Source organism: Narcine bancroftii, unplaced genomic scaffold (assembly GCF_036971445.1).
Source record: "Narcine bancroftii isolate sNarBan1 unplaced genomic scaffold, sNarBan1.hap1 Scaffold_264, whole genome shotgun sequence".
NCBI classification, from domain to species: domain Eukaryota; kingdom Metazoa; phylum Chordata; class Chondrichthyes; order Torpediniformes; family Narcinidae; genus Narcine; species Narcine bancroftii.
In genome coordinates, this window is record NW_027211999.1 from 427,055 (window position 1) to 446,787 (window position 19,733).

Sequence of the window (19,733 nt, forward strand, 5' to 3'; positions counted from 1 at the left end):
TTCCCCGCCTCTATTTCCTTGCCTCTTTCCCTGCCTCTCTTTCCCCACATCTCTTTCCCCGCCTTGAATTCCCCACATCTGATACCCCGCCTCTCTTTCCCTGCGTCTATTTCCGCGCCTCTTTCCCTGCCTCTCTTTCCCCACATCTCTTTTCCGCCCTCTGATTCCCCGCTTCTGATTCCCCGCCTCCGTTCTCCGACTCTGTTTCCCTGCCTCCGATTCCCTGCTTCAGAGTCCCTGGCTCTTTCCCTGGCTCTTTCCCTGCCCTTCTTTCCCCACATCTCTTTTCCCCCCTCTGATTCACCCCCTTTTAATTTCAGCCTCTATTCCCCGCCTCTGATTCTCCGCCTCTGATTCCCCACCTCTGATTCCCCGACTCTGATTCCCTGACACTGATTCCCCGACTCTGATTCCCCGACTCTGATTCCCCGACTCCGATTCCCTGCTTCAGAGTCCCTGGCTCTTTCCATGCCTCTCTTTCCCCACATTTCTTTTCCCCCTTCTGATTCTCCCCCTTTCAATCTCAGCCTCTGATTTCCCACCTCAGAATCCCCACCTCAAATTCCCCGCCTCTGATTCCCCGCCTCTGCTTCCCCACATCTCTTTCCCCGCCTCTGATTCCCCGCCTCTGATTCCCCGCCTCTGAAACCACGACTCTGATTCCCCGCCTCTGATTCCTCGCCTCTGATTTCCCGCCTCTCTTTCCGTGCCTCTTTCCCCGCCTCTCTTTCCTTGCCTCTTTCCCTGCCTCTCTTTCTCCACATCTCTTTCCCCGCCTCTGATTCTCCGCCTCTGATTCCCCGCCTCTGATTCCCCGCCTCTGATTCCCCGCCTCTGATTCTCCGCCTCTGATTCCCCGCCTCTGATTCCCCGCGTCTGATTCCCCGCCTCTGATTCCCCGCCTCTGATTCCCCGCGTCTGATTCCCCGCCTCTGATTCCCCGCCTCTGATTCCCCGCCTCTGATTCCCTGCCTCTCTTTCCCTGCCACTATTTTCGTGCCTCCTTCTCTGCCTCTCTTTTCCCACATCTCATTTCCGCCCTCTGATTCCCCACCTCTGATTCCCCACCTCTGATTTCCCACCTCTCTTTCCGTGCCTCTTTCCCGGCCTCTCTTTCCCCACATCTCTTTTCCTGCCTCTGATTCCCCGCCTCGGATTCCCCGCATCTGATACCCCTCCTCTCTTTCACTGCGTCTATTTCCACGCCTCTTTCTCTGCCTCTCTTTCCCCACATCTCTTTTCTGCCCTCTGATTCCCCACCTCTGATTCCCCACCTCTGATTCCACGCCTCCGTTCCTCTGCCTCTGATACCCCGCCTCTGATTCCCCGCCTCTGATACCCCGCCTCTGATACCCCGCCTCTGATTCCCCACCTCTGATTCCCCGCCTCTGATTCCCCGCCTCTGATTCCCCGCCTCTGATTCCACGCCTCTGATTCCCCGCCTCTGATTCCTTGCCTCGGATTGCACACATCTGATACCCCGCCTCTCTTTCTCTGCCTCTCTTTCCCCACATCTATTTTCCGTCCTCTGATTCCCCGCTTCTGATTCCCCGCTTCTGATTCCCCGCCTCCATTTCTCCGACTCTGATTCCCTTCCTCTGTTTCCCTGCCACCGATTCCCTGCCTCCGATTCCCTGCTTCAGAGTCCCTGGCTCTTTCCCTGGCTCTTTCCCTGCCCTTCTTTCCCCACATCTCTTTTCCCCCCTCTGATTCACCCTCTTTTAATTTCAGCCTCTGATTCCCCGCCTCTGATTCCCCGCCTCTGATTTCCTGCCTCTCTTTCCGTGCCTCTTTCCCGGCCTCTCTTTCCCCACATCTCTTTTCCTTCCTCTGATGCCCCGCCTCGGATTCCACGCCTCTGATTCCCCGCCTCAGATTTTCCACCTCAGATTCCCCACATCTGATACCCCGCCTCTCTTTCCCTGCGTCTATTTCCGCGCCTCTTTCCCTGCCTCTCTTTTCCCACATCTCTTTCCCCGCCTCTGATTCCCCGCCTCAGATTCCCCGCCTCTGATACCATGACTCTGATTCCCCGCCTCTGATTCCCCGCCTCTGATTCCACGCATCTGATTCCCCGCCTCTCATTCCCCGCCCCTGATTCCCCGCCTCTCTTTCCCTGCCACTATTTTTGTGCCTCTTTCCCTGCCTCTCTTTTCCCACATCTCTTTCCCCGCCTCTGATTCCCCGCCTCTGATTCCCCGCCTCTGATTCCCCGCCTCTGATTCCCCGCCTCTGATTCCCCGCCTCTGATTCCCTGCCTCTGATTCCCTGCCTCTGATTCCCCGACTCTGATTCCCCGCCTCTGATTCCCCGACTCTGATTCCCTGACACTGATTCCCCGACTCTGATTCCCCGACTCTGATTCCCCGACTCAGATTCGCCGCCTCAGATTCCCTGCCTCTGATTCCCCACCTCTGATTCCACGCCTCTGATTCCCCGCCTCTCATTCCCCGCCCCTGATTCCACGCCTCTGATTCCCCGCCTCTCATTCCCCGCCCCTGATTCCCCGCCTCTCTTTCCCTGCCACTATTTTTGTGCCTCCTTCTCTGCCTCTCTTTTCCCACATGTCTTTCCCAGCCTCTGATTCCCTGCCTCAGATTCCCCGCCTCTGATTCCCCGCCTCTGATTCCCCGACTCTGATTCCCCGCCTCTGATTCCCCGCCTCTGATTCCCCACCTCTGATTCCCCGACTCAGATTCCCTGTTTCAGAGTCTCTGACTCTTTCCCCGCCTCCCTTTCGCCGCCTCTCTTTCCCCACATCTCTTTCCCCGCCTCTGATTCCCCGCCTTGAATTCCCCACATCTGATACTCCGCCTCTCTTTCCCTGCGTCTATTTCCGCGCCTCTTTCCCTGCCTCTCTTTCCCCACATCTCTTTTCCACCCTCTGATTCCCCGCTTCTGATTCCCCGCCTCCGTTTCTCCGACTCTGTTTCCCTGCCTCCGATTCCCTGCTTCAGAGTCCCTGGCTCTTTCCATGCCTCTCTTTCCCCACATTTCTTTTCCCCCTTCTGATTCTCCCCCTTTCAATCTCAGCCTCTGATTTCCCACCTCAGAATCCCCACCTCAAATTCCCCGCCTCTGATTCCCCGCCTCTGCTTCCCCGCCTCTGCTTCCCCACCTCTGCTTCCCCGCCTCTGCTTCCCCGCCTCTGATTCCCCGCCTCTGATTCCCCGCCTCTGATTCCCCGCCTCTGATTTCCCGCCTCTGATTCCCCGCCTCTGATTCCCCGCCTCTGATTCCCCCCCTCTGAATCCCCGCCTCTCTTTCCCTGCGTCTATTTCCGCGCCTCTTTCCCTGCCTCTCTTTTCCCACATCTCTTTCCCCGCCTCTGATTCCCCGCCTCAGATTCCCCGCCTCTGATTCCCCGCCCCTGATTCCCCGCCTCTCTTTCCCTGCCACTATTTTTGTGCCTCCTTCTCTGCCTCTCTTTTCCCACATGTCTTTCCCAGCCTCTGATTCCCCGCCTCAGATTCCCCGCCTCAGATTCCCTGCCTCAGATTCCCTGCCTCTGATTCCCCCCCTCTGATTCCCTGCCTCTCTTTCCCCACATCTCTTTCCCCGCCTTGAATTCCCCACATCTGATACCCCGCCTCTCTTTCCCTGCGTCTATTTCCGCGCCTCTTTCCCTGCCTCTCTTTCCCCACATCTATTTTCCGCCCTCTGATTCCCCGCTTCTGATTCCCCGCCTCCGTTCTCCGACGCTGTTTACCTGCCTCCGATTACCTGCTTCAGAGTCCCTGGCTCCTTCCATGCCTCTCTTTCCCTACATATCTTTTCCCCCTTCTGATTCTCCCCCTTTGAATCTCAGCCTCGGATTCCCCACCTCAGATTCCCTGCCTCAGAATCCCCACCTCAGATTCCCCGCCTCTGATTCCCCGCCTCTGATTCCCCGCCTCTGATTCCCCGCCTCTGCTTCCCCGCCTCTGATTCCCCGCCTCTGATTCCCCGCCTCCATTTCTCCCACTCTGATTCCCTTCCTCTGTTTCCCTGCCTCCGATTCCCTGCTTCAGAGTCCCTGGCTCTTTCCCTGGCTCTTTCCCTGCCCTTGTTTCCCCACATCTCTTTTCCCCCCTCTGATTCACCCCCTTTTAATTTCAGCCTCTGATTCCCCGCCTGTGGTTCCCCGCCTCTGATTCCCCGCCTCTGATTCCCCGCCTCCATTTCTCCCACTCTGATTCCCTTCCTCTGTTTCCCTGCCTCCGATTCCCTGCTTCAGAGTCCCTGGCTCTTTCCCTGGCTCTTTCCCTGCCCTTCTTTCCCCACATCTCTTTACCCCCCTCTGATTCACCCCCTTTTAATTTCAGCCTCTGATTCCCCGCCTGTGGTTCCCCGCCTCTGATTCCCCGCCTCTCTTTCCCTGCCACTATTTTCGTGCCTCTTTCGCCGCCTCTCTTTTCCCACATCTCTATTCCCCCCTCTGATTCCACGCCTCTGATTCCCCGCCTTGAATTCCCCACATCTGATACTCCGCCTCTCTTTCCCTGCGTCTATTTCCGCGCCTCTTTCCCCACATCTCTTTTCCACCCTCTGATTCCCCGCTTCTGATTCCCCGCCTCCGTTTCTCCGACTCTGTTTCCCTGCCTCCGATTCCCTGCTTCAGAGTCCCTGGCTCTTTCCATGCCTCTCTTTCCCCACATTTCTTTTCCCCCTTCTGATTCTCCCCCTTTCAATCTCAGCCTCTGATTTCCCACCTCAGAATCCCCACCTCAAATTCCCCGCCTCTGATTCCCTGCCTCTGATTCCCCGCCTCTGCTTCCCCGCCTCTGCTTCCCCGCCTCTGCTTCCCCGCCTCTGCTTCCCCGCCTCTGCTTCCCCGCCTCTGCTTCCCCGCCTCTGCTTCCCCGCCTCTGCTTCCCCGCCTCTGCTTCCCCGCCTCTGCTTCCCCGCCTCTGATTCCCCGCCTCTGATTCCCCGCCTCTGATTCCCCGCCTCTGATTCCCCGCCTCTGATTCCCTGCCTCTCTTTCCCTGCCACTATTTTCGTGCCTCCTTCTCTGCCTCTCTTTCCCCACATCTCTTTTCTGCCCTCTGATTCCCCGCCTCTGATTCCATGACTCTGATTCCCCGCTTCTGATTCCTCGCTTCTGATTCCCCGCCTCCATTTCTCCGACTCTGATTCCCTTCCTCTGTTTTCCTGCCTCCGATTCCCTGCCTCCGATTCCCTGCTTCAGAGTCTCTGACTCTTTCCCCGCCTCCCTTTCGCCGCCTCTCTTTTCCCACATCTCTATTCCCCCCTCTGATTCCCCGCCTCTGATTCCCCGCCTCTGATTCCCCGCCTCTGATTCCCTGCCTCTGATTCCCCACCTCTATTTCCTTGCCTCTTTCCCTGCCTCTGTTTCCCCACATCTCTTTCCCCGCCTCTGATTCCCCGCCTTGAATTCCCCACATCTGATACTCCGCCTCTCTTTCCCTGCGTCTATTTCCGCGCCTCTTTCCCTGCCTCTCTTTCCCCACATCTCTTTTCCACCCTCTGATTCCCCGCTTCTGATTCCCCGCCTCCGTTTCTCCGACTCTGTTTCCCTGCCTCCGATTCCCTGCTTCAGAGTCCCTGGCTCTTTCCATGCCTCTCTTTCCCCACATTTCTTTTCCCCCTTCTGATTCTCCCCCTTTCAATCTCAGCCTCTGATTTCCCACCTCAGAATCCCCACCTCAAATTCCCCGCCTCTGATTCCCCGACTCTGATTCCCCGCCTCTGCTTCCCCGCCTCTGCTTCCCCGCCTCTGCTTCCCCGCCTCTGCTTCCCCGCCTCTGATTCCCCGCCTCTGATTGCCCGCCTCTGATTTCCCGCCTCTGATTCCCCGCCTCTGATTCCCCGCCTCTGAATCCCCGCCTATGATTCCCCCCCTCTGAATCCCCGCCTCTGAATCCCCGCCTCTGATTCCCCGCCTCTGATTCCCCGCCTCTGATTCCCCTCCTCTGATTCCCCTCCTCTGATTCCCCGCCTCTGAATCCCCGCCTCTGAATCCCCGCCTCTGATTCCCCGCCTCTGATTCCCCTCCTCTGATTTGCCACCTCTCATTTCCCGCCTCTCTTTCCTGGCCTCTTTCCCCGCCTCTCTTTCCGTGCCTCTTTCCTGGCCTCTCTTTCCCCACATCTCTTTTCCCCCCTCTGATTCCCCACCTCTGATTCCACGCCTCCGTTCCTCTGCCTCTGATACCCCGTCTCTGATACCCTGCCTCTGATACCACGACTCTGATTCCCATCCTCTGATTCCCCACCTCTGATACCCCGCCTCTCTTTCCCTGCCACTATTTTCGTGCCTCTTTCCCTGCCTCTCTTTCCCCACATCTCTTTTCCGCCCTCTGATTCTCCACCTCCGTTTCTCCGCCTCTGATTCCCCGCCTCTGTGTCCCCGCCTCTGATTCCCCACCCCTGATTCACCGCCTCTCTTTCCCTGCCACTATTTTTGTGCCTCCTTCTCTGCCTCTCTTTTCCCACATCTCTTTTCCCGCCTCTGATTCCCCGCCTCAGATTCCCCGCCTCTGATACCATGACTCTGATTCCCCGCCTCTGATTCCCCGCCTCTGATTTCCCGCCTATGTTTTCCCGTGTCTGATTCCCCACCTCTGATTAACCACCTCTCTTTCCCTCCATCTATTTCCGTGCCTCTTTCTCTGCCTCTCTTTCCCCACATCTCTGTTCCCCCCTCTGATTCCCCGCCTCTAATTTCCTGCCTCTGATTCCCCACGTCTGATACCCTGCCTCTATTTCCCTGCGTTTTTTCCGCACCTCCTTCTCTGCCTCTCATTCCCCACATCTCTTTTCCGTCCTCTGATTCCCCACCTCTGATTCCCCGAATCTGATTCCCCGTCTTTGATTCCCTGCTTCAGAGTCCCTGGCTCTTTCCCCGCCTCTCTTTCCCCGCCTCTCTTTTCCCCCCTCTGAATCCCCGCCTCTGATTCCCCGTCTCTCATTCCCCGTCTCTCTTTCCCTACCTTGATTTCTCCACCACTCTTTCCTCTATTCTTATTCCAACCATCTGTTCCAACGCCTCTGTTTCCCTTCCTGTTTTGCCGCCTCCGTTTCCCCGCCTCTGTTTGTCTCCCTCCGTTTCACCCCCTCCGTTTCCACTTCGATATTTCCATCCCTCTGTTTCCCTACTTTGCTTTCTCCTCCTCTGTTTCCCCACCTGCTGTGGCAGATCTGCATCTGGACGCCTGGAGTGAATGGTGTATGCCTGGCTGTCTGATCTGCAGAGGAGATGTCCCGGTGACTGGAGTGAACCTGGCCTGGAGGTTCCCGAGTCTGTGCCATTGTTGGGACTTTTTTCTTCTCGTTATATAGGTGCATTTTAGTCTTGTGTAGTTTTGATCTTTTATCTGGAGTTGAAATGGCATCTTGTGTTGCCTGATGTGGAATCACAGTTTGCTGGTTAGCATTGTAGTTTCTGGAGGCTGTCATTTCATTTTTAAACTGTGTCCTGGTTTTAAATGACAATACAGGCTACTACTCTTCTTCTATCCATATCTTTTAAATATCCTCACTGTCTCAGTGGACACCCCCTCTGCAATTTCCTCCCTTTCTATAGCTGGGATACTATCCCTGACCAGTAACATTATTCGCCCCCCACCCCACTACCCCTCATTCTATTCCTTTTAAACCCAAACCCTAGGACCTGCATCAGCAAATCCTGCCCTTCCTCCAACCAAGACTCTGTAACAGTCACAACATCATAGTTGTACATACTGATCCATGCTCAAAGTTCATCCCCTTTATTCCTTGCATTGAAATAGACATTTCAAACCCTCTGACTGACTCCATCTGTTTTTTTCCTCTGCCTGTCTTTTTTTTTGACAAACTCAGAACATGTCCCCTCATGCTTTTGAACTTCTGCTCTCATATTGTGGTTCCCGTCCCCCTGCCAAACTGCCATCTGGTATCCAAGGAAAGCATCCTGACTGGTCCCCATCTGTTTCCAACAGGTGTCAATCACACCGGAGCCCAAGAAGAGTGTAATCACCTGCCTGAATGACTATCGACCAGTTGCACTTGCATTAACAGTGAAGAAGTGTTTGGAAAGGCTCCTGTCTGAGTGGTGATGTGGATCCATTCCAGTTCGCCTCTCATAATAACAGCAGATGTTGTCTTACTGGCCCTACACCAATCCCTGGAGCACCTGAACAGTAAAGATGCTCTTTATCAACTACAGCTCGGCATTTAACACCATCATCCCCTCCAAACTGACCAGCAAACTCCAAGACCTGGGAGTTAACACCTCCAGACCACAATCAGTGAAGGTTGGTAAGAATATCCCCTCCACGATCTCCATCAGTACCAGAGCACCACAGGGCTGTGTTCTTAGCCCCCACTCTACTCACTTTACACCCACGACTGTGTGGCTCGGTACATCAACAATATCCCCTCCAAATTTGCTGACGATACTACGGACGTGGGTTGTATAAAGGAAGGGGATGAGTCCACATGCAGGAGGGAGTTTGAAAACCGAGCTGAATGGTGCATCAACAACAACCTCGCACTCAATGTCACCAAAACCAAGGAGTTGATTGTTGAGTTCAGGAATGGAAAGCCAGAGGTTTAAAATCCAGTGATGATTGGGGGATCAGGGGTGGAGAGGGTGAGCGAATTTAGGTTCTTGGGAGTCACCATCTCAAAAATTCTTCCTGGACCCAACACCAATGTCCTCGTGAAGAAAGCATGTCAGCGCCTCTAATTCCTCAGGGGTTTGTGGAGGTTTGGGATGACACCAGAAACCCTGGCAAATTTTGACAGAGATGTGGTGGAAAGTGTGCTGACTGGCTGCATCATGGTCTGGTATGGGGACACCAATACCCCTGAGAATAAAGCCCTCCAAAAGGTCGTGGACACAGCCCAGGACATCACAGACAAAACTCTCCCCACTATTGAGTTTATCGACAGGGAATGGTGCTGTCAGAAAACATCAGCAATCACCAAAGATCCACACTCTCTCTTTCTCTTCTCACTGCTGCCATCAGGAAAGAATTCTCGGTGCCTCAAGACTCAGACCCCCAGGTTCAGGAACAGCTGCTCTCCCTCCACCTTCAGACTCCTCAACAACAAACTCAATCAGGAACTCATTTCAGGACCCTTGCAGCACTTTATTGATTTTCTTTGTTTTCAATTCTTTTATCTTTCCAGGTTTCCACTGAACCGTTTATTTTTGCACGACCCATTCGTGGTAATTCGGCCGTGTCCACAGAAAAAAGGGAATCTCAGGGTTGGATGTGATGTCGAGTATGTTCTCTGCCAATCAATGGGAAATCTCCAAATCTTCAATCTTGGTGCAAACCAACCATTACTGTCCAAGCTGCAGATTGCAAGGGCTGTAAAGTGCTGCCACCGCCTGTTCACACTGAGTACTGCATGCATGAAGCAAGGGAGAGAGAGAGATCTAGGTATAATACCACCACCTGGTGTCCGGACTCGCGAACTACAGGGTACATGATTTTTATTTTTCATGGGAGTGTTGGAGAATGAGAGGAGACTTGATTAAGGTTAACAAAATAGAGCAAGATGGATAATATGGAGCTCCAATGCACAGGGAGGTCTCACCTGTGAAGGAGCAAGTGTGAGATCTCCCAGTTCATTCTTGCTCGGGCAGTGGTGGCCAATTGCAAGACAGCTCCAATTAGGGGAAGAGAATATGCTGTTTCAGGTCATGGGTTTGAAACGGTTTCCCCAGTTGTGCCATTCAGACTCAAGAGAGCAGATACTTGCAGACAGGTAGGAAACCTAGTTTTATTGTGGAGAATTGCTTGTTTTTTGGGGTGAAGGTTGTTTGTGGTCTGAGATTCTTAAATACTTTACAATGGAAGCAGCAATTTTCCTTGTGCCTGATTGCTACATAGCAGTTAAAATGTCTCAAATCTATCCCTCAGCCAGTACTTTTGGTCATTGATTTGGAGTGATGGCTTGGCAATATTTATAGCATGGTGAGTCCAAAGCTCTCAAAGTGACAATGTGGAAGGAGTTTGTCTGTTCTTTGTGTTTTCTGCCACCCTTGAGAACTTAAAAAGTGTCCGTGAATTGTGGTATTGGTGAGACACAAGCTTGTTTTGCCCTCTTTTTGTTCTGTATGTCTATAAAGTTTCAGTTTAGGGATAAAATGTCCAGATACTGTTCTGTTCAAAAGTCTAGTAACCAAATCTGATTCTCCCGAGTTCTTGTCATGGATATGTATCATGAAGCCTGTTTTGCAGCAGTCGTGTTGCATTAGAGGTGCACATACAATTTTCAAAAATAATGAGTTTGAAACCAGAAAAAGATCAGGTCGTGCCCAAAGGTTCATCTGTGCTGTTGAATTGAATTGATGGCCCCAGGACCAGAATGTGCACTTCCACCCCATGGCCTTGAGCTTCCCAAATCGCCAATGAACTTACGGCCCCCTTGAGCTGTGGAGTGTGGGAGGAAATCCACACAGACACCGAGAGGATGTAGAAACTTCTTGCAGTCAGTGCTGATTTGATCCTGGGGTGACTCGTGCTGGAGAGGTGGGACTACTGTCCTGCCTTCACCTTGTGATGGCTGATTTTTGTCTGTTGGTGGATGGAGGTCTGACATGATATTCCCTTGGCCTTGAGGGAAAGAAGAGTAGAAATTGCAAGGGCTCTGACAGAAATATTTAAAACCTGTTTATCCACGGGTGAGGTGCCAGAGGAATGGATGTAATCTAATGTTCCTTTGTTTAAAAACGGCTTCAAAAGCCAACCAGGTGAGCCTGACAGTGATAGGTTAATTATTGGAGGGTAATCAGAGAGTACCTCGAATAGTATCTGTTCAAATAGCAGGCCTTAATCAACCATAGCATAGAATACTGGAGTCGGGCAGTGAGGTTGAGACTAGACAAGGTATTGGTGAGGCCCTGTTGAGAGTACTGTGTGCAGTTCTGGTCACCAGATGAGAGGAAAGCTATCAACAAAGTCGAGAGGGTGCAGAGAAGATTTACGTCAATGTTACCTGGATATCAGCAACTAGATTACAAAGAAAGATTGAGCAAATGATGTCTTTATTCTTTGGATTGTAGATGGTTGAGAGGGGATTTGATTGAGGTCTTTAAAATTACTAGGAGGATAGAACGAATTGATGTGGAGAGACTTTTTTCATTGCGGGGAGCAGAGATTGAAACAGGAGGTATTGAGTTAAGAGGCAAAAGTTTGGAAGTAACATGAGGGGGATCTTCTTGACTCAGAGTGGTGGTTCAGTGGAGTGAGCTTCCGGGAGAAATAGTGGCGGCTGGGTCCATTTTGTCATTTCAGGGAAAATTGGAGGGGAGGGGAATGCAGAGAGGTGGTACGAGAGGAGAGTATTTAGTTCAGTGCAGACAAGAAGGGCCAAATGACCTGTTTCTGTGCTGTAATTGTTATAGGGGTAAAATGTGTGGCAGTAACTTGGAAGTCCGATGCGTATTTGGGAATGGGTCGATGGCCACACTGAAATAGCCCGTTGTATCCCACTTGAAATAATTACATCGAATTCACGGAACAAATTTGAATTTCTCTTTTGAAGATTTGGGATGTGTATTTACTAATTGTAGGAATTAAGTTTTAATCACCCAACACGAACTTTCTGACTCCTATTAACCAAGAAAAGCAAGATTTTATTTGAGAGTTTTGCTCAATTTTTATAAATACTATCTAGATGTTTTCTCTCTTTATTGTTTTCTATTGGGCAGCTGTGGGAGGGGTTACTTTTTAAATCACTATGCATTAATTTTATCTTATTTTCAAAGAAGAAATTTAAGTTTTTTAATGCATATGTTAAATTAAATGTAAAAATGTTACAAATAAGATAAATGAAGAATTGTTTCAGGAACTGGCAATCTTCCACGAGTGCCATTAACTCCAGGCAGCAGGAATATGTGAACGAAACACAAAACTGGCCAGAACAACTGAGGAAACACGGCTAAAAGTGCCCAAAAAGGTGCTGATGCCATCTTGATTTTAACGTAGGTGACACCGAGGAATGCGTTGGGGCAGAGATGGTCTATGGACAGCCAATACGGACGCCTTGGGGAACAAAGCCTGCACCATCAGTAGGGATGGACAATGGTGGGTAATGAATAAGCACATATTAGAGACACTGAGAGAGAGACACACACATACCCAGACAGACACACACACACAGACACAGAGAGACAGATACACACACACACGGACACACATGCACACAGAGAGACACACACAGAAACACACACAGACAGAGAGAGAGACACTGACAGCGAGACAGAGAGACAGACAGACACACACAGACAGAGACACACACAGACAGATAGACACACACAGACGGAGAGAGACACACACAGACGGAGAGAGAGACACTGACAGAGAGACAGACAGACACACACAGACAGAGACACAGACAGACAGATAGACACACATAGACGGAGAGAGACACACACAGACGGAGAGAGAGAGACACACACACAGAGACAGAGAGACACACATAGAGACAGAGAGATACACACACGACAGAGAGACAGACACACACACAGACAGAGACAGACACACAGAGAGACACACAGAGAGACAGAGACACACACAGACACAGAGACACGCAGATACAGAGACACACACAGATACACAGACAGAGAGAGAGACACACACACATACAGACACAGAGACACTCATTTAGACAGAGGGAGAGAGACACACAGACAGTGACACACACAGAGACACAGAGAGAGACACACACACAAACAGACAGAGAGACACCGAGAGAGACACACACATACCCAGACAGACAGACACACACACAGACACAGAGAGACAGATACACAGACACACACACACAGAAACACACACAGACAGAGACAGAGAGAGAGACACTGACAGCGAGAGAGACAGAGAGACACACACAGACAGACACACACAGACAGACACACACAGACAGACACACACAGACAGACACACACAGACAGAGAGACACAGACAGAGAGAGACACAGAAAGAGAGAGAGACACAGACAGAGAGAGAGACACAGACAGAGAGAGAGACACAGACAGAGAGACACACAGACAGAGAGACACACAGACAGAGAGACACACAGACAGAGAGAGTCACACACAGTCGTAGTGACACACACACACACACAGACAGAGAGAGAGAGACCCCTTGGTTGTGCCCTTCACCTTCGCACTTAACTCCCTCGTCTCTCCTGGCAGGATCTCATCACCTTTCCTACCCTTGGACCATGACATCTGTCTGCTCATCCTCCTTCCTGAGAATGGTGTGAACTCTACCTAGAAACACCACAGCAAAGAAAAGAGACCCTTCAGCCCTTCTCGTCCATGGTGAAATATCATTCTGCCAGTCTCGTCGACCTGCACCCAGTCCCTAACCCTCCTGACTCCCCACATCCATGGATCTCTGCAATTGATTCTTAAAACGTAAGAGTTTGAATGTTAAATGGTACACCATTGAGGAGTGTTGTCAAACAAAGGGATTGAGGAACTGTGGTACAGAACTGCCCGAAAGTGGAGTCCCATGTGGAGATGGGGGGGGGGGTGGTGGGGGGAGTGAAGAAAGCTTCTGGTATTTTGGCCTTCAGAAATGAGAGGATTGAGTGCAGGAGGTGGGAGGCCACGAGGAAGTTGGACGAGGCATGGGTGAGGCCAACTTGGGAACATTGTGTGCCGTTTGGGTGGCTGGAGGAGAGGAAGGATAGGAATGAGACAGCGCGTCGTGGAGAGGGACAAGAAGGTGTTCTGGCTTTCGGGGTTTGAGTTCCAGGGGAAGGTTGGACAGGCTGGGACTTTATTCCCTGGAGCGTAGAAGATTGAGGAAGATTTGAAAATTGTGAGGGGGGACGGATCGTGTCCATGGGGACAGGCTGTTTCCAAGGAGAGTGAGAGAGATTCAAAGAGGAGGACATGGATTGAGATTGAAGGGGGATTTTCTTCCCTCAGAGGGGGGTGGGAGCGTGGAATGAGTTTTGGGCCAAGGTGGTGGAGGTGGGATGGACTGGAATCTTGGGGGGGAATGTGGGGCAGGTCCTGGTGTGGAAATGTGCAGCCTGAAGGGGAGATGGACTGGAGGCCCGAGGCAGCTCTCGGCCCCTTCCCCAGTGGGACTGGGCTGGCAAGAGATCCCGTGGAGGGGTGGCTCAAGCTCTCGCGAGAGCGACCCCTGGGGGCCGCCATGTTGTTGATCTTTCCCGCCTTTGGAGCAGTTGGTCTCGAGCGGGAGAGGTTCGTGTCGGTGCTTCACGGGCGGGAATCGGGGCATTTTGGGAGCGAGACCAGGGAGGAGGGAGTTTCCACGGGTCGCCCTTTGGGTCCGGGGCGGCCGCAGCTCGGAGGGGAACTGGCGGGGAGATGGTTGTGAGGTGGGGCCGGGGAACCGTGAGGGAGTTTGTGGCGGGGTGACATTAGGGTGTGTGGTAGTCGGGGACCCGCGAGGCTGAGGGGGGTCGGGGCCCGAGAGGCTGAAGGGGGGCTCGGGGCCCGCGAGGTTGAGCGGGGTCGGGGTCCGTGAGGCTGAGGGGGGGGTCGGGGCCCGCGAGGCTGAGGGGGGGGTCGGGGCCCGCGAGGCTGAGGGGGGGGGTCGGGGCCCGCGAGGCTGAGAGGGGGGGGTCGGGTCCGCGAGGCTGAGGGGGGGAGGGGGACCCGCGAGACTGAGGGGGCCCGCGAGTCTGAGGGGAGTCGGGGCCCGCGAGGCTGAGGGGGGTTGGGGGACCCGCGAGGCTGAGGGGGGTCGGGGGACCCGCGAGGCTGAGGGGGGTCGGGGGACCCGCGAGTCTGAGGGGGGTCGGGGGACCCGCGAGGCTGAGGCGGGGGTCGGTGACCCGCGAGGTTGAGAGGGGGGGGTCGGGGACCCGCGAGGCTGAGGGGGGGTGTCGGGGACCCGCGAGGCTGAGGGGGGGTCAGGGACTCGCGAGGCTGAGGGGGGCAGGGGAATGGTGAGGCTGCTGGGAGAGGGGACAAGGACCCAGAAGGGTGAGGGGGTCCCGCCAGAGGGGTGAGGGTGATCAGGACCCAGAGGGGTGAGGGTGATCAGGACCCAGAGGGGTGAGGGTGATCAGGACCCAGAAGGGTGAGGGTGATCAGGACCCAGAGGGGTGAGGTTGATCAGGACCCAGAGGGGTGAGGGTGATCAGGACCCAGAGGGGTGAGGGTGATCAGGACCCAGAAGGGTGAGGGTGATCAGGACCCAGAAGGGTGAGGGTGATCAGGACCCAGAAGGCTGAGGGGGGACGGGGACCCAAAGGCTGAGGGGGGACGGGGACCCAGAAGGCTGAGGGGGGACGGGGACCCAGAAGGCTGAGGGGGGACGGGGACCCAGAAGGCTGAGGGGGGACGGGGACCCAGAAGGCTGAGGGGGGACGGGGACCCAGAAAGCTGAGGGGGTCGGGGACCCAGAAGGCTGAGGGGTGACGGGGACGGGGACCCAGAAGGCTGAGGGGGGACGGGGACGGGGACCCAGAAGGCTGAGGGGGAACTGGGACGGGGACCCAGAAGGCTGAGGGGGAACTGGGACCCAGAAGGCTGAGGGAGGACGGAGACCCAGAAGGCTGAGCGAGGGCGTGGACCCAGAAGGCTGAGGGGGGACGGGGACCCAGAAGGCTGAGGGGGAACTGGGACCCAGAAGGCTGAGGGGGGACGGAGACCCAGAAGGCTGAGGGGGGAACGTGGACCCACAAGCCTGAGGGGGGACGGGGACCCACAAGCCTGAGTGGGGACGGGGACCCACAAGCCTGAGGGGGTACGGGGACCCACAAGCCTGAGGGGGTACGGGGACCCACAAGCCTGAGGGGATACGGAGACCCACATGGCTGAGGCGGGACGGGGACCCACAAGGCTGAGGGGGGACGGGGACCCAGAAGGCTGAGGGGGGACGGGGACCCAGAAGGCTGAGGGGGGACGGGGACCCAGAAGGCTGAGGGGGGACGGGGACCCAGAAGGCTGAGGGGGGACGGGGACCCAGAAGGCTGAGGGGGGAGAGGGATCGGGATCCAAAAGGCTGAGGGGGGACGGGGACGGGGATCCAGAGGGCTGAGGGGGGACGGGGTCCCAGAAGGCTGAGGGGGGATGGGGACCCAGAAGGCTGAGACCCAAAAGGCTGAGGGGGGATGGGGACGGGGATCCAGAGGGCTGAGGGGGGACAGGGACCCAGAAGGCTGTGGGGGGACGGGGACCTAGACGGCTGAGGGGGGACGGGGATCCAGAAAGCTGAGCGGGAGGGCGACCCAGAAGGTTGAGAGGGGACGGGGACCCGGAAGGCTGTGTGGGGACGGGGACCCAGAAGGCTGAGGGGGGACCGGGACCCAGAAGGCTGAGGGGGGACGGGTAGCCAGAAGGCTGAGGGGGGACGGGGATCCAGAGGGCTGAGGGGGGACGCAGACCCAGAAGATTGAGGGTGACTGGGACCCAGAAGGCTGAGGCGGGACGGGGACGGGGACGGGGACCCAGAAGGCTGAGTGGGACGGCGACCCAGAAGGCTGAGAGGGGACGGGGACCCAGAAGGCTGTGTGGGGACGGGGACCCAGAAGGATGAGGGGGGACCGGGACCCAGAAGGCTGAGGGGGGACGGGGACCCAGAAGGCTGAGGGGGGACGGGGACCCAGAAGGCTGAGGGGGGACGGGGACCCAGAAGGCTGAGGGGGGACGGGGACCCAGAAGGCTGAGGGGGGACGGGGACCCTGAAGGCTGAGGGGGGACGGGGACCCTGAAGGCTGAGGGGGGACGGGGACCCTGAAGGCTGAGGGGGGACGGGGACCCACAAGGCTGAGGGGGGACGGGGACCAAGAATGCTGAGGGTGGACGGAGACCCAGAAGGCTGAGGGGGGACGGGACCCAGAAGGCTGAGGGGGGAGAGGGACAGGGATCCAAAAGGCTGAGAGGGACGGGGATCCAAAAGGCTGAGGGGGGACGGGGACGGGGATCCAGAGGGCTGAGGGGGGACGGGGACCCAGAAGGCTGAGGGGGGACGGGGACCCAGAAGGCTGAGATCCAAAAAGCTGAGGGGGGACGGGGACGGGGATCCAGAGGGCTGAGGGGGGACGGGGACCCAGAAGGCTGTGGGGGGACGGGGACCCAGACGGCTGAGGGGGGACGGGGACCCAGAAGGCTGAGGGGGACGGCGACCCAGAGGCTGAGAGGGGACGGCGAGCCAGAAGGCTGTGTGGGGACGGGGACCCAGAAGGCTGAGGGGGGACCGGGACCCAGAAGGCTGAGGGGGACGGGGACCCAGAAGGCTGAGGGGGAACGGGGACCCAGAAGGCTGAGGGGGGACGTGGACCCAGAAGGCTGAGGGGGGACGGGGACCCAGAAGGCTGAGGAGGGACCGGTTCCCAGAAGGCTGAGGGGGGACTGGGACCCAGAAGGCTGAGGGGGGACGGGGACGGGGACCCAGAAGGCTGAGGGGGGACGGGGACCGAGAAGGCTGAGGGGGGACAGGGACCCAGAAGGCTGAGGGGGGACGGGGACCCAGAAGGCTGAGGGGCGACGGGGACCCAGAAGGCTGAGGGGGGACGGGGACCCAGAAGGCTGAGGTGGGACGTGGACCCAGAAGGCTGAGGGGGGACGGGGACCCAGAAGGCTGAGGAGGGACGGGGACCCAGAAGGCTGAGGGGGGACGGGGACCCAGAAGGCTGAGGGCGGACGGGGACGGTGACCTAGAAGTCTGAGGGGGAACGGGGACCCAGAAGGCTGAGGGGGGACGGGGACCCCAGAAGGCTGAGGGGGTACGGGGACGGGGACCCAGCAGGCTCAGGGGGGACGGGGACCCAGAAGGCTCAGGGGGGACGGGGACCCAGAAGGCTCAGGGCACGGGGACCCTGAAGGCTGAGGGGGGACGGGGACCCAAAAGGCTGAGGGAGGACGGGTCTGGGACCCAGAAGGCTGAGGGGGGACGGGGACGGGGACCCAGAATGCTGAGGGGCGACGGGGACCCAGAAGGCTGAGTGGGGACAGGGACCCACAAGGCTGCGGATGCCTGTAGCGCATGGCCGGGCAGGATAGTGGAGTCTGGAATAATAGGGATCTTTAACATTTAGACAGGCACATTGATGCGAGAAAAATAGTGTTTTACGGGTGTGAGGGGGGAAAGGTTCAGTTTGTAGAAGGCTTGAGGTATTGTCTTGGACACCGCCCTGGACATCTCAGGTAAAAACCCTCCACCATTGAGAACATTTGCAGGGAACGCTGCTGTCAGAGAGCAGCAGCAATCAAGGATCCACATCACCCGCTCTGTTCTCACTGCTCCCATCAGGAAAGAGGTATAGCCAGGTTCAGGAACAGCTGCTACCCCTTCACCACGAGACTCAACACACATTCAGGGACTCATTTAAAGACTCTCCCTTTTGCACTTTGAATTTTTTCTCTCTCTATTGCAGTTTGTTTTCATTTCCACATTTTCAGAGATTTCAAGTAGATGAGTCCAGTTGGGGAAACTTGGTTTTGGTCTATATAATGGTTACTTTTAACTCCTTTTATTGTTCATTTATATTAGTGTCTGGGCCCCTATTTGGTCCAGGTACAGCTGACAGACCTTTACCAAACGGTCACGTTTATGTGATTTTTTTTTTCCGTAGGTAACTGCAGTTCATTTCCACAGCCCAGCGTGCTATCGGACATCCAGTTGATCGTGATACATCTCTTCGCGAAGGCCAGTGCTATTTTTATAAATGAGATTAGATATTTGGTCAAGTTGTCGCTTGTTTCAGTGAAGAGATTGCTCCAGGTCTCACGTGGAGGTCACTGCTGTGATCGTGGTTAATTTTTCTGCGCTTTCTTGCCAAAATGGCCTCACTTTCACGCACGGCAACGTAGAAAAGTTTAATGAAGCTCATCATCCCATTGGCCTTCATAACTATCCTATCAACCTGAGCGGCAACCTTGAGGGATGTTTGGATTTGAACCCCAAAGTCCCTCTGTTTATCCTCACTCATGTAACCGACTGGTAACCTTGTACCCAGCCTTCTGGTTTGTCCTTCCAAAATGCATCACCTCACACTTACCTGGATTGAAATCCTTATCCTTCGACAACCTTCAGCTTCATCCACAACTCCTCCAACCTTCACATCATCTGCAGACATACTGACCCATCTTCTGCCTCTTCATCCAGGTCATTTATAAAAATCATCAAGAGCAGGGGTCCCAGAACAGATCCTTGTGGCACTCCACTCCTCTCTGCTTTCTTCGAACAAGACAATTTTTTATCCACAGCCAAAGTTACCCTGATCCTTTGCCAAATTGCTTTCTGATGAGTCTCGTCAAATTCTTGCTAAAATCCATGTAGACCACATCTACCACACGACCCTCATTCATTTCCTTTGTTACCCCACTCAAATAAAACTCATTTAGACTCATGAGGCATGACCTTCCCATCACAAAGCCATGCTGACTGACCTTGAGAAGTCTGTACTTCTGCAAATGCTCATAGATCCTATACTGGTCTATAATTCCCAAGATTCTCCCCATTACCTTTTCTAAACAAGGCGACTGCATTTGATGGTTTGCGCTGGATTTTGGGGGCAGGGGGCTGGGTGTTTGTGGGCAAGGGCTGGGTTTGTGGGCTGTAGGGGACTCAGGGAATTCTCTTTTCCTCTTAACTGCAAGGAACACTATGTCTAACTTCCTGCTGATGTGACTCTGTCTGCTTTATGACTGAATGAAGTGAATTTTGTGTAATATTGCACTTTATACCATGACAATCAATTGAATTTTGATCTTGGCATGTTTGGAAGAATGTTCTTCGTGACAGTAACCCAGTTTCAATCTGTCACCATGTAAGGGGTTTGAGTGGTTTTTTTTTCTCA

The 19,733-nt window shown here is 54.9% G+C and overlaps 1 protein-coding gene across 1 annotated transcript; it reads left to right on the top strand.

Moving 5' to 3' along the window:
- The first annotated feature begins 7,612 nt into the window (after positions 1-7,612).
- LOC138750780 (uncharacterized) lies at positions 7,613-12,386 on the top strand. The gene is made up of 2 exons (XM_069912920.1): positions 7,613-9,415; positions 11,927-12,386. Exons 1-2 carry the CDS (start codon positions 8,698-8,700, stop codon positions 12,031-12,033), a joined length of 825 nt encoding a protein of 274 aa, XP_069769021.1. The 5' UTR covers positions 7,613-8,697; the 3' UTR covers positions 12,034-12,386.
- Positions 12,387-19,733: the final 7,347 nt, after the last annotated feature.

Excerpts from the sequence above, each read along its gene's own strand:
- LOC138750780 (XM_069912920.1), top strand. The coding sequence starts at position 8,698 with ATGACACCAGAAACCCTGGCAAATTTTGACAGAGATGTGGTGGAAAGT. Across the intron at positions 9,416-11,926 it reads CCGGACTCGCGAACTACAGG|GTGACACCGAGGAATGCGTT; the intron begins GTACATGATTTT and ends ATTTTAACGTAG.